This window comes from Tigriopus californicus, chromosome 12 (assembly GCF_007210705.1).
Source record: "Tigriopus californicus strain San Diego chromosome 12, Tcal_SD_v2.1, whole genome shotgun sequence".
NCBI lineage: Eukaryota > Metazoa > Arthropoda > Copepoda > Harpacticoida > Harpacticidae > Tigriopus > Tigriopus californicus.
This window is the reverse complement of record NC_081451.1, coordinates 16,297,157-16,312,213: the sequence shown is the minus strand read 5'-3', so window position 1 is coordinate 16,312,213 and position 15,057 is coordinate 16,297,157. Positions and strand designations below refer to the sequence as shown.

The 15,057-nt window shown below is 41.7% G+C and overlaps 1 protein-coding gene across 1 annotated transcript; it reads right to left on the bottom strand.

Annotated features, from left to right (window-relative positions):
* Positions 1-9,097: 9,097 nt before the first annotated feature.
* Positions 9,098-11,157, bottom strand: LOC131891652 (cytochrome P450 6j1-like). Its single transcript, XM_059241282.1, has 5 exons — positions 10,935-11,157; positions 10,551-10,867; positions 10,311-10,475; positions 10,015-10,249; positions 9,098-9,928 (listed from the first exon to the last, which is right to left on the bottom strand). Exons 1-5 carry the CDS (start codon positions 11,086-11,088, stop codon positions 9,207-9,209), a joined length of 1,593 nt encoding a protein of 530 aa, XP_059097265.1. The 5' UTR covers positions 11,089-11,157; the 3' UTR covers positions 9,098-9,206.
* Positions 11,158-15,057: the final 3,900 nt, after the last annotated feature.

Here is a 15,057-nt window from a genome sequence, read left to right as displayed (position 1 = left end):
TGACACCGGGCAACCACTAATAAAACTGATTACTTTAGAACCGCCCCATCTCCTGCACTTATGGAAAATTGGGCCATGCACAAATAAGGCGCCTCAACTTCAATTTCGGAATACTTTTGAGAACTTAAATGTACTAAGCCACTTGATTCATCTGTGATGCCGAAGCTTGCATCTAAGTTCAGAAACGTGTCAAGGCACTGAAGACAATCTGAATGGTGCATGAATTATAATTTTAGGGGATATGATGCGGTCCTGAAGCAATCAGTTTCCTTAGTGTCTGCCCGGTGTCATTACTAATTGGGCAGGCCATTGTGAAAATTATTGAACCAAAATTGAATTCCAAATACCTCGCCAAGATATGGTCAAAATTTCAGTCTGATGTCCTATGCAATTGGTTACCTATAAGCATATTTCTCTGTTTCTATGTATACTGGTCAGGCTGTATATTCGATTGCAATTGTGTTAAAATATGCTTTTGTTACAACCAATGGAGGATTTTCATGACCTATAACATCCTCATATCAATGATTCTAACAAATTAACCATGCATTCCTTCAGGTAACACTTATCGCATCCCAGATCTATTTATCAGTAGCCATTTTTTCCGAAAGGAATGAGCTAAGCCGAGCATTACTCCATAACTTATTACCAAAATCAAATATGAAGCAGGGACCACAAGCTTTATGATGGAACTAAATTACCTGATGTTCAGTGGATAACGTTCACTATAAAACTGTCTACAAAAGTGCCGAGTTCCGTCCAATTAATTTCAAACTAAATCCCACATTCAGAGCACTTGTTCATTTTTTCATAAACAACCAACCAAAGAAGACCACGTAAAGTGAATTTTACACATCAATTGTCCAAATAAGATATGAAGGGCGATAAAACAGAGTCTATGATTACTGGAGTGTGGAATCCGGCTTACTTCTCTGACGAAATATCGGATGCATTAATTTGGTCCCAAAGCTGATACTTGTATCAAAAGCAACCTCAAAAGACCCTAGGTACGTCCATTTGAAAGCCAACCAAGCTACCAAAATAATATTTTACTCGTTTATCGTTCAAAAACAGGATTGATAACTTCAGGGTATTGCAACAAAAAGGTTATAGAATAGAGTTTGAAGGTATTTGATTGAATGAAATTTGTATTCTTTCTTACATTGAAGGTGGATCTTAACCGACAATAAAGAGCTACACAATTAACATAGAAGAAAGGAATTAAAGTATTTGCGGGCTATGCAGTCATTTTTAGAGAAAGGCTGTCAATTCCCCTCTGAAATAGCACCCTGTCGTCCTCATTCTTGATAGTTCGGAAATTTTTTGTACCATCTGCAAACCTCAGAACTGGAGTCTTGTCATCCGATGATTGCAAATCACTCATAAAAATAGAAGAGAGAAGAGGTACCAAGATGTATTTTCGTCCTCTTCTTTTATTTACCGTTTATCTCCTTTGTTTCTCTGAAAATGGTTCCTAATGCTTTTGACAATATATTTTGCCATCATTTTCCATTCCTTCGATGATCATAGTCTAGTTGTGTAATATTAGAGCAGATTGTACGCTTTAAGAAAAAGGACACGAACGACAAATGTCGTCTTGTTACAATCGCTAGAATTGACCCTAAGTCTCGGGTTGGGACAAAGGTCATGGATGTTTTTGAAGACGTGCAGTATCATATACCTTTCGTACCTTGTCTGAAAATTGTACAGTCCCAACCTTTTTAGTCCCTCCCAATGCGAAAGTTCTCTCATTCCTCCAAGAGATATGTGGACCAACCATTGCTAATTCTTTAACTGGTAAATTTCTGTCATAAAGCAATTGGAAGAGGACCGTCTATACCTACCCCTTTGAAGTGATTTCAACGACTTCCTTTCACTGGACTACATGGACATGACATTCTTTTCTCTAAAAACAGCAAAAAAATTAAATAAATTTAAACTAGGTGAGATTTTTAAGCCTTTCAAAGTGCAAGACACGCATAGTGAACAAATGCAGCTTCGTGATAAATCTATGCAATCACTTGCTTGACATGAACGTTACCCTAATTCAGAACAGAGCAAAGTTTCAGAACAATGTTGTCCAACTTTCTTCTTTCTCGGGCTCCTTCATTGTTCAAATTTCTGCCTTCAAATATTCGTAGAGAATATGTAAGTGTTGATCCAGTAACATCCTTTCAGTCAGACTTGGACAGGTTTTTGACTGAAATTCCTGATCAACCTCACATTCAAGGGCTAGCTAGATCTTCAAACTTTAATGCGTTGGTCGATCAAGTAATAGTATATGAAAATAAAGTAAATTGAATAAGGTTTTCATCACGAACTGCTGGGACTCCATTCCTAAAAGCGGTAAGGAATTCCGAAAAATAAAATAACTTTCTATTTGGATTCTAGAAGGTGCTAAAAAGAGGGGTTCTACAACTGACTCCACTCCTCATCCCACATCCCCCCCAACCAGTGGAATAATAATTGATATCAATTAGTGGTGTTTTTAACTACTTAGTTTTAGAAAGCATTGTTAGAGATTGGAAATTGAACAGGCAGAAAATTCCATTTGTATCTGATTGAACAGTTGGGAAATGCTTATTTGCTTGCGTGGTATCTGTAAAATGTGAACATTTGTGAACTTTTGGAGGCCATTTGAATCTCCCAAATATGATGTGTTTTATTGGTATTGTACAATTTCAATCTGGAGTATCCACATAAAAGTAAATATCTTGGTTACGTCAATTGAGATTTACAGTAATTGAGAATCATAATAGGGCACAAAAGCAAAATAATTGCGCTTCAAAGCTTCGCCCGTGCTCTTTGTGATCTGCTCACCAACATCAACCAGGAACACTGGATGTCATCTGGGTGGTGTTCTACCTGGAACAAACAAAAAGCACTGACGATGCTGGTATTTTTTGATGATGTCTCTCACTGAGGAAATTGGGATGCCAGACCTCTTGGAAATGAGTCGAAAGCCAGTGCCAGACTTATGGGCGTCGACCACTTTGGCTCGGAGATCCCCATTGTACTCCTTGGCCTTGACCATGACGCAAATGAGACGAATTTCTAATTGAATGGACATCAATGCGATGTTCGCCTTTTTATACCAGTTGGGGATAAATCCGGCTTGAACTTGCAAAGCACTATTTGACAGGATACTTTCTACGATCTACATGTTTCAACAGGAAAGTTCGAGCACAAGTAAGTCAGTGTAAATCAAGAATGAACTAGATGTGCCAATTTCTCTCACTTTGAATATTACGAAGGTGTTTGAGGAGATCATGAAGTCCAAGCTTTTTGACATTCCTGAAGTCAATGAAGTCCATCCTCTTAGCAAGCATGGGTTCCAAGCATATTTTAGCACGGTTACCCAGCTGATTGATCATTTAGAGCAGGTCATTGAGGGACTGGAAAGACACAAGTCAGTTGATGTTGTCTATCTTGATTTTGCCAAGGCCTTTGATACAGTAGATCATGGACTTTTTGGCGAATAGACTTCATGACATTGGGATCCAAGGCAAGGTTCTCAATTGGAAAAGAAGCTTCATTCATGATAGGAAGCAAATAGTTAAGGTCGAGGGATCCCTTAGTGCCATTCATGATGTCAAGTAAGGTGTTCCCCAGGGTTCCATCTTAGGGCCCCTCTTGTTTATAATGTTCGTTGCCCCGCTTCAAAAGCTTAGTATTAATGCCAGTCTCTCTTCTTATGCTGACGATAATAAGTTAGTTTCTGGTAAGAATGGCCAAAATTCCACAAGCATTGCAAAGGACCTAGAAATAATCTATTTTTTTTGTTTTAAGTAAGTTAGTAATTTATTTCGAAAGGACGCAGAATATCAAAGTTCTCTAAATCGACGTGTTTGGGCGTTTGTGGTTTGATATGTCAATGTTGTGTAAAATTATAATGTAGAAAATGCAAGTATAGAAAAAGGTTGAGAGAATGACTAGATTAATGAGGTATGAAATGTGGTTGGATTAGGGAAAACAGTCCTTGTTATTTGGTTTCGGCAAATCTCGACTTGATATTCTTCTTAATACCGGGGTTTCTGAGTGTCTTCTTGGGCTCATCACGGATGGTTGGGGGGAGGTCCTCGTAAGCTTCCACCATTCGAGCAACGAGAGATTGACCATCCGCTTGAAGGGGAAATTTTTGGGTTCCTAAGAGTAATATGACTCTGAACGGAATGAAATTCCGCTCAATGACCTTCGGGTCAACGCCACTGAATGCTTAACTCGAAGATAATGGAGGTAAAGATATTGAACAGGTCTCATCAATGAGAGATTTAGTTGATTTTTAGTCCTCCAAAACAATGGAAAGTTCGATGAGCATATCCAGTTGAAGGTGGGTAAAGCTTTTCAAATGTGTGGTTGGAAATATCGCACGTTTAAGTCCAGAGATAGCATCACGATGCTAACTCTGTACAAGTCGATTGTCCAGCCTCATCTTGAATATGCCTCGCCTATTTGGGATCCAATGAGTTCAGCAGGTTTGCAAAAGGTCGAAGAAGCCCAAAGATGTTTCACTAGGATCATCACAGGAATGAGAGACTTCTCATATTGGGAGAGGCTAAAAAGGTTGTGACTGTACAGTGTTCAGAGAAGGTACGAAAGGTATCTGATACTGTACGGCTTCAAAAGTATCCATGAGATCTGTCCCAACCCAGGATTTAGGGTCAATTCTAGTAACCGTAGAGGCTTAATGTGCGTTTTGAGAGCACCTTCAAGCCATCGAGAATCCAGGCTAGTTCGAACAATGAAGTCCACATCTCTCCTTTCTTGGACAAATTTTTAGATAGCATACCAGATCAACCCTACATTCAAGGACTAGCTTGGTCTGCCAACTCAAATTCGTTGGTAGACCAAATGTCATATAAAGATTGAAAGGTAATAAATAGACGAATTATAACCTTTCATTTCAATAGTACTGGGGATTATATTCCCTGTAGCAGTTAGAAAAGCCTGTGAAAAGCCAAACCAAAGAAGAAAAAAAGGAGATTTGGAGTGGGTATGTGCTGAATGGCCTTGTTAGACCAGTTGGGATAGAATGTCTTTACCATCAAGAACATAATGGTTGTTGAGTTTTAAGATTTGAGCCTGGCTTTGCTAAATGAAACTTGCAAAAACATCAATTCCAATTTTATCTGATTTTATTTAACAGCAACGGAACTAGTCATGTACAATGAAATTGTGCCCAGGGCCTGGGCTTCCCATGTGAAAGAAGCAACATGACATAAGATGCTCCACCTCATGGGCATCAATGTCCTTCCGTCGAAGTGCTATGGAAAAAAACTGTTGCTAAGACGAACCAGGCAATTATAGCCCAGCATCCCTGACGTTAAATTTTGCCAAGGTCATGGAAAAGGTGATTAAGGAAAACTTATTAAATACCTTGACAAAAAAAAAGTACCATATCTGACCAACATGAGATTCGTACCCATTTTAGCAGTGACTCAATATTTTGATGACGTAATTGAGGGATTACAACATAATAATAGTATTCTTGGATCATCCCTCCATATATCTGTATTTGATGTTCGATGTTGACTCTGCTTTTACAGCCTTTTTCCCTTTCAGCTGACTAGCAAATACACACCTGTCATTCTGCTCTCCCACGTACTGGAGAGGTCCCATTCTTTCCCCTCATTTATATTTCTTCCACTTCCATCCTTACACGGTCGTCGTTCCGTTGACAGACTGCGTCCAACGGGTTTACACAGCCTCTAGCTCCCAGATTTGACCTCAGATAGAAACTCGCCACACTGCACTATTATTGGGTTACTGTTTGGTTTCTTTCTTGGACGGAGCCTTATACTGCCACCGGGACGTCGAGATCTTTATCTCCCTTAGTAAACACTTTCGTTCAGGACTGGGACGTCGAGGCCACCATGGCACCTCCCTCTGCACAACCGACAATAAAAAAAAACTCGCGGTATGTCGAAAAGCAGTGTTTCGGGACATCAAGTCCGTGCTGGATACTACAACAGGGATGCGTCCATCCTGGACAATGCTGCGTTTCGGGACACGGTTAGCTCGGTTTTGGCCGCAATGTAAGAGGTTGATGAACATTTTGAGGATCTTGGCCGGGCTGACACCAGAGCCGAGACTGCGGCAGAGATTAAGACCATTGACAATGAGATGGAGCCTGCGCAACAACAAGTGCGTGGGGCGGCAAAGACAAGAACCCGACCCCAACCACAACCATTTCAACCGCGACATGCGTCTTCTTGACTTGGAGGGAAGTGTTTTTCCAAGATAACATTCGATTGGAGGCCAGTCTTTAGAAGATCAACTATTCCATCCTTGTTTTTTTTTGACAGATGGATGTTGCGTCGGTCCAGTGGGTGAGAATGCTCAAGGCAACCGCGAGCCAAAACCATTTCCTCATAATTTGAGTACCTCTTGGTTTGTGGATATGTCACAATGATATAATACCTTTTGGTTGAACGTAACAAAACCTACATACAATATTCGAGTTGAACAGATCATGTCAAGAATGTAAAGAAGGTGGCATCAAATGACACAAATGCACTTTGGCTTGGCAGTCGAGGAATTTTTGAGAGTTCTTGTCTTGTCTTGCTACTTTGTGCTCTTGAGCGCAATGTAAGTGTCTATAATTCTTACGGCTTTGGCGAATACTGAAGAATCGGTCCAATTCCTGATCAAATGATTACGCTAAGGCTTCTTCCATTGAGGAAAAATCCTTTTCCAATGGGGCACACCCGCATGGTTTCGTGAGTGCATATTTTGAGATGCGATTTGCACCTAGTTGCACCTACTGCGAGTATCAGATAGTTTTGTCAACGCGCATTTTGAAATGCGACTGGGTACAGTTTTGTTCCTGTGCATGACTTACAACGCAAGCAAATGTCAGGCGCTTGAAGTGTTTCAAACATACTAGCTTCTTAATGAGATTCGACACACTAAATGAATCTAGCTCAATGAAAGAAATACCTTTTTGCACGTTACGCAATGCAAGTATACACTGGAGGGGTCAGTCAGGTCCATTTGAGTGATTCAAAAATGTGGTTTGATTTTTATAGATCAATCAGGGTCATTTAGCACAGGCAACAGCGTGCTTTGTTGTTGTTTTTTTAATTTTTTTTTTGGTTTGTACGGTTTTTGCATTTTCCGATCAAAATTTAAGATCGCTACTAATTGAGTAACGGAACTTTTTAATTAAGGAGTCACGCAACCTACTTCCCAACTGTGGTACGAAATGGTTAAGATTCACTAAGTGTTGTGATGCAACCCTTCAAGTGCAAAAACTGAAGGACACGATAAAAAGGAAGAAATTTCACAAGACAACTGAATCCAGCACATTAATATCAACAGGGACTCTTCATCCGGATTCCCTGTGTTTGAGATTCATACCCATAATCTCGGATTAAGCGTTACCTGGATCATTGGGGCGCCTGTTGTTCTCGCTCTTTTCATCTACAAAAAATGTAACCATAATCATCGAACCAGGTACCCTCAAAGACACAATCAATTGCTTGTACGCCAATAGCCAATTTATCATCAAGGGTCCATGAGGTACACAGCCTTAGTGAGGGTGAAGAAACAATTTCGGCTTTATCCTCATCTAATCTAACACGCCCACCACCGAGTACCCTCATCGAACATTCAAACAGGAAGCATTACACACCATAGAAGACCAATTATATTCTCAATATGACTTGGAACAAACACTTTGCCTTGTTTCCTCTTAGATCGCTAGGAGATGTTATATTCATGTCTACTTCTCTCAGTGTTTGCTCTCTGCTTGTCTTCCACTTAATACACAGACTTATCGCAACATTTCAAGTATGTTATCTCCTCTTTTGCTGACGACACCAAGCTAGTCTCTGGGAGAAATTCAGCAAATAGGACAAAGTTGCAAAGCGACTTAGACACAATATAGGATTTGGTGCAAGCCCAGAAATATGGAGTTAAATGGGGGGTAATTTCCGAACTATGACATACGATTAGGTTGGTACAGACTGCCCTATTTATATCGATAGTTACCGGAACCCATTCGAATCGGTAAACTGAATCAAGGATCTTGGGATAATCCTTCAAGACGATTGTAAATTTAAAGAGCATGTACAGTCAAAATTGACCAAGGCTTTTCAGACTTGCGGCTGGTTATATCGAACATTCAAGTCCAGAGATGTATTGACTACGAAAACCCTGTACAAATCGACAGTCCAGCCACACCTTGAATACGCTTCCCCAATCTAGGCCCCCATGACCGCTGGCGGATTAAATAGGATTGAACGAGTACAAAAGAGTTTCACGAGATATATTGACGGATGTGGAAATTAAGCTATTGGGAGCGCCTCGAATCATTGGGATTAAACAGTATTCAGCGTAGGTATGAACGTTAGCTAAGTTTGCAATACTTAGTTTGTAAGCAGTTTGCAATATATTTTAATAATGATGACGCAGAGGAGTCTAAAACAGAGGACAGATCGAACGCAATTATACCCATTCTAATACAATTTCTTTTGGTTTATATGTTTATGTCTTCTATTTCTTACCATTTGATTTGCTCTAGCTTTTCATTCCTCTTTTATGATTGATTCAATTGTGCTCAATGAACACTAAACAATACCAAATCAAACCAGAGGATAACCCAACCCAAGAAAAAAACTTGGCTTGGAAGAGGTCTGAGGTGGCGTGCCAAATTTGGTCGAACCTCCATCCTCTTAAAGTTTCAACAATAAATTGGTTATCCCAGTCTCCGTACACGGTTGATTCATTTTTGACCCCAAAATTTACGTACTTTCTTCCGTTGATTGCCCTTGTAAGCTCCATCGGTCTGCACCGAATCTCGTTCTCCACCGCCGTACTGACTAAATCCGCTAATATGGCGTGATAACACGTGTTTTGGGAGGTGGAACCCATGTCCCCTGAAGTTCATCAAATGTTTCGAGTGCACACCATGGACAAACATTCAATTATCTTGGGGCTACTTTTATTTCTTCTGTTCCCCTTCTTACAAACTGCATTTTTAACGTTAATGCTTAATCTTATTTCACTTTCATCCACCGGAGGCTTTTAGTGTCATTCGGTGTCATTTTTCGTATTCCTGCCTACGCCAACCATGGAAATGACTTTTGTCACTCAATCATGTTTCTACGACTTTTTTAAATCATTCTCATAAGAACAAAAAGTAACTTTGAAAATGATAACTATAATAACAAAATGCAGCTGAACCTTTTTGGTTACGCTTCCCTCTAGTGACGTTTAACAATCTTGATAAAAGTTCCATTTATCGGTTGGGTTGACGGAGATTTGGGAGAGGGTCTAAATTGGTCGCTCGTGTTCGGACCTGGGAGCACTTCAAAGTTAGCCACCAATCGAATTATGGCGATCTTCACTTGCAACAAAGCAAATCGCATTCCCACACAATTCCGTGGACCTTGCCCAAAGCCCAAAAACGCATACGGTGATCTTTTGGCCTTGTTTGCCTCGCTAAAGTTCTCGGGATTGAACTTTAATGGATCTGGAAAGTATTTGGCGTCCTTCATAATGGCCGGAGATGGAACTTGGACCAGCATCCCTTCTGGAACAACAAAATCATAACCGGGGAATTTGTAGTCCTTCACACATTGGCGCTCCATAATAGCCAATGGATAATGTCGGAGAGTCTCATTGATGACCATGTCCAAAAAAGGTAAGGTTTGAATCCGATCATAGGGCATCTCTTGGACTCCATGTTCATCAATGGCGTCTTGAATTTCTCGATAGAGCCGCTCTTGTACGTCAGGGTGAGTGGCCAAAAAAACGCTGCACACGGACATTATGGTCGAGGAAGTCTCAAGGCCAGCAAAGAAAAGAATGAAAGCGTTGGACACAATGTAGAGTTCAAGTTCTTCTTCCGGGATCGACTGGAATGGAGTCTTGACCTCGATTTGAGCGTCTCTTTCAAATTGAGCGTCCTCAACTTCTTTAGGGCCTGAAAATTAGAATTGACAAGAAGGTTTTCGAGCACCAATTGAAGAACACGAAAAAATTAAAGAAAATAAATGGTATGTAACTGACCTCGGCCATCATCTCGCAAGGCTGCTAATACGAGGTCGATGAGATCATTTCGCTTGGCCTTCGATTCTTTTCGGGTGGCCATGGTTTGTCGAATGACTTGAATGAAGTAATTTAAGGACTCTTCATTCATTAACTTGATCCTCAGAAATCTAGCGAGGGGCGTAAGGAAAAGGATCATGACCAATCGAATCAGGCTCATTATAGAGCCTTTGGGACCACCGCTCATTTTCATAACCTGAAGTCAAAGCTCAATTTTGAACTATCATTCCATGGCACCACTTTCAAGATGTGCTCACATTTTGTTTGAACACGCTATTGGGGTCCAACATGGCCTGGGCATTGATGCCAAAGCCGCATTCCGCAATGACATCAGTTGTGAAGTTGATCATGACTTGTTTAGCCTCGAATTCTTCTCCAGACTTGGCAAACGGCTCCAAATGCTTGACCAGGTCTTGACCCAACTATGATGCCAAAGCATGCTCGCAAATTAGAGGCTTTTGTCTGTTACACACCATGCTTGATATGCTTCTTCAAACCTTATTGATGATGGGCGTCATGCCTTTGAGCTTGCCACTGGTAAACACGGGCGACAGAGTGTTTCGGATAGCCTTCCATTGGTCTCCCTTCAACATAGTGAGCATTAAACCCATGGCCTTTTGAGCTTCAGTGTCCTGTGTCAATTCTAAGCCTCTGCGATCCACAAAGTGATCAAAGTCCTTGATGAGCACCAACTTGGCCAACTCGAGATCTCGCACCACTAATTGGGGACTTCCCCCTTGGAAATGTGCCACCAGCTTCTCGTTGGGAAAAGCTTCATAAACTTCATCCACAGAATTGACAAAGTTCAGCCGTCCTAGATCAAAAAGCAGCATGAGTTGTGTTGTTGTGTACAATGGACGATATTATTATTAGTTAGTTACCCGTCCCCAATTTCCAATGGTTTGGTGATCCCAAAGGAAACACTGGGTTGTATTCTGGGATCCCCATAGCCTTGAATGATCCATACTTCTTCGTAATCTTGAGGTAGAGGTACAGCACAGCCCCCAATAGCAATAACGTCAGGTACGTAAACATGGTACTTTTGTCAGTGCTTTGTAACCGTCACCGTGATTCTCGGACACTGAAAGCTGAACTTACTTCAACAAGGTACATGTACAGATAACAGGTAGAAATGAGCATAGAGAGATAAGACACGCTGCGCTGTGCCTCTGTCATGCGCACTTTGCATGTTACAAACCGTGGCGAAATCTATTTCTTTGAGGTCTGTTTTTAAAGCCCTTACCTCGGAGTCAGGTGCTTGGACGTACGACACGTATGACGCAAGAGGACGTATGATACGTACGTACGACCGGTATGAAAATACTGAGTGGATGCTCATTCCGAGTAACATCCAAGCCTTAACTCAGAGATACGAACGTTTCATAAACTCATTGCAGGTTTCTTCGACAAAACACTGGGCTTAAAACGTATTCAGTCGAATTATTGTGATTTCTTGGTTAAGTTGGATCTTAAGAATGTCAGTTGACTCAGCGAATTCAGCAGCAGTATTACAGTAGCATATTTTTAAATCAATGGTGTTCAGAAATTATATGGTCTAAAACGTTTTGCATGAATTCACGGATCGGCAGTTTATTGGCGCTTTCAGGATCTGAGAAAACACTTTTGCAAGCACAACTTGGCCTCTTTCGTTTCTTCTCATACTTCTCATCTTTCAGTTCAAACAATTTCAACAATAATTGTTCGTGTAATGGCTGTATAAACGTTAACGAGGGAATCAGAATGGGACCTACAGTTTTGGTCACGGCAACTTGGTTACAACAAGAGGCTGCGTGATAATTGAATGGGCCTTCCGTAAGGGTTTTATGGGTTTTATAAATAACTTAGCGAATCATTGTGGTAAAAATACCCTTTAAAGTTTTGATGGTAATTCCTAAACACATCTTGGCATTATTCTACCTCAGAAAATCATGGGCAACAATTTAGATTTTATTGCTCTATGGAATTCTAGCCCACATAAAAAAAACTTAAGTAACTAAAAGCATTATAGTAAATTGGGAGTACACTTAGTTAGCTCTTGCATATAAATCATGATATTATCTATTACACCGCTACTTAGTATTATGGGATTTAGTGGTCCAAATTTCATCGTTATTTGCCATTAAATGCCCCGGTTATATGTTAACTTAATTTCCCAAAGAATTAATGTCAATTTTCATCATCACACAAATGAACGATTATTTTTCTTTTTCTTGCATAGTCTCACAAGTGCTAAAAATGCTATATTATGTCACTTAAAACACACAAAAAGTGCTATATTTGAAAATGTTATTCACAACCATCATGTGTACACTTAGTTGTGCATTCACTTGAATTCTGAAGACAATACATACAGCAGACAATTTCATAGATTTTGTCGTTTCTGTAAGACTTGGTTGAAACTGATTAAAAATAGCTTCCTGTTTGTACGACTTGAAGGCCGTTCTCTTGGCAATAACCTTGGAGTGCATTGATGGCATTTTGCAATTCCACGGCTGAATCAGCCAAGAGAACCAGGTCGTCTGCATACTGGAGGTATTGAACTGGAAATTGGTGGATAATGGGGCCTTGGTGAGTGAGGGCTTCGGGCAGGTCGGATACATAGAGCTTGAATAGTATTGGCGATAGTGGATCCCCTTGCGGAAGGCCAACATAAGTGAAGTAGCAAGGGGATAGGTCCTCACCAGAGCGAATGGAGCACCTGAGTCCCGCATAGATGTTGGACAGCAAGACACAGAATGAACGCGGAACTCCCCATAGTTGGAGTTTGAGGAATAACTGCGTTCGGTCCACCCTGTCGAATGCTTTGGAGAAATCCACAAAGCATCCATACACTCTCCTCTTGTTGCTGATGTTAGAATGCACAATTTCATAGAGGAGAGTAGCTGCCGTGGTGGTTGAGCGGCTTCTCCGGAAACCGAATTGGAACTTCGGAAGGAGATCCCTGTCCTCGGCTAATCCGGAGAAGCGGGCAGCTAGTGGGGTGGACATCATCTTCAAGAAGAGATTCTCCAGGGCGATGGTCCGATGGTTGTCTGGAATGTCCCTGGATCCCTTCTTATGGAGAAATATGATGGCTGACTCCATCCACTCTGGAGGGAAGAAGGAAGAATGGAGGGCGAGGCTAAAAAGATGTTGGAGGAGGAGCTGGGCTTGGATCCGGAGAAGTGAAAGTTGGTTAAGGAGAAACCCCAGATGTTGAGGGGGCTTTGCTCTTCATCTTCTTGAAGGCCACGTCCATCTCGAGTTACGTGAAGGGCTGCAAAAGGGGATGCTGTTCTTCTGGGCAGCCCTGGACCTCATCCACTACTGTTTCCGATGTTGATGCAAGCAGTTCTTGACAATGGAGGAGGAATTTACTCATTGGAGTCTCCGAGTTGGTGGCGGGCTTTTTGGCACGTATGTACAAGCCCGACATCCGGGGCGAGGCCGATTAAGAGAGCAGATTCTCCACTTCCAACCTTCGTTGGGCTGACTCGGCGCTCCTCAGAGACTTGTGATATGCAATTCTTGATGTCGCATATTGCTCCCAAGTCTCTGGTGTTTGGCTCGTTTTGGCACCTCGCAATTTTTGGAGCATTTAACCCTTCAGCTCTCGATGGTAGGGGGGGTTTTGAGTCCTCCTCTGCGCCTCTGCATCAAAGAGGACTCTTTGAATGCTTGCGAAATGCCTTGGGCCACTGCAGCTTGGTTGGTTGCGTTCCTGGTGTTAATGGATAGCTGCAGGGCCTCAAGTTGAGCCGCGCACTTCTGCACATTGACCCCGCACCTCCCATTTCGAGTCACGCCCAGATGATGGAAATTTTTGGACATCTTGAAGGTGACTGAAATCGGGAGGTGATCAGAAACGGCCAGTGGATGGACGAAACTGGCCGGAGATGGAATATTTTCTGATGGGAAAATGTGGTCAAGTACAGAGGCGCCCCGGGAGTAGGTGTCTGTTGGGACTCCCGGGTCGGAGCCCAGAGTGATTTTCCATTGGCTCAGGATTTGGGCGAGCTCGGAGAATTCACTCGAGTCAGGACGGATTTTGAAGTCACCACCAATGATGACTTTCTCCGGATTCTTCACCTTGGGCATCCACGGCTATGTGATGAGGAGAGGACGAGAGAAGAGTGGGCTCAAAGCGTTTGGTAATATAGAGCTCCAACCCACCGCTGGGCCGATCACGCCCAACGGGCTTCCTGGCATGGACCACGAAGCATGTAGACCATTTTTTTCATCTTGTAAAGCTTCGAACTTTTTCTATCATATCTTATATTTACTTTCATGGCCATGAGTTGGTATGACACTTATTACTACGTAACGATGGCCAAACATACATATGCCTGCAAAAGCTAAATTTGTAGTAGCTAGTAATTTTTTTGGGTTTGTTTTTTCACGGGCTTTTTTAACCGCTACAGGGAATGAAATCCCCATTACTATGAAAATGTAAGGTTATAATTCGTCTATTTATTACCTTTCAATCTTTATATGATATTTGGTCTACCAACGAATTTGAGTTGGCAGACCGAGCTAGTCCTTGAATGTAGGGTTGATCTGTAATGGTATCTAAACATTGGTCCAAATCTGACTTGAAAGATGCAACGGGATCAACAAGACGTACGTATTCCCCACGAATATTAGAGGGAAGCAAATTAAACCATGGGGAAGCCCGAGCAAGACAAGAGGTGGACTTCATTGTTCGAACTAGCCTGGATTCTCGAGGGCTTGAAGGTGCTCTCAAAACGCACATTAAGCCTCTACGGTCACTAAAATTGACCCTAAACCCTGGGTTGGGACAAAGCTCATGGATACCTTTGAAGACGTACAGTATCAGATACCTTTCATACCTTCTCTGAACACCATACAGTCCCAACTTTTTCAGTCTCTCCCAATACGAGAGCTCTCTCATATCCTCAATGTTCTTAGTAAAATATTTTTGGATTTGCTTGAGCTTTTGCAAACCAGCTGAACAAAGTGGAGCCCAAATGGGCGAGGCATATTAAAGATGTGGCTGGACAATCA

Excerpts from the sequence above, each read along its gene's own strand:
- LOC131891652 (XM_059241282.1), bottom strand. The coding sequence starts at position 11,088 with ATGTTTACGTACCTGACGTTATTGCTATTGGGGGCTGTGCTGTACCTC. Across the intron at positions 10,868-10,934 it reads CCATTGGAAATTGGGGACGG|GACGGCTGAACTTTGTCAAT; the intron begins GTAACTAACTAA and ends TTTTTGATCTAG. Across the intron at positions 10,250-10,310 it reads ATAGCGTGTTCAAACAAAAT|GTTATGAAAATGAGCGGTGG; the intron begins GTGAGCACATCT and ends CTTTGACTTCAG.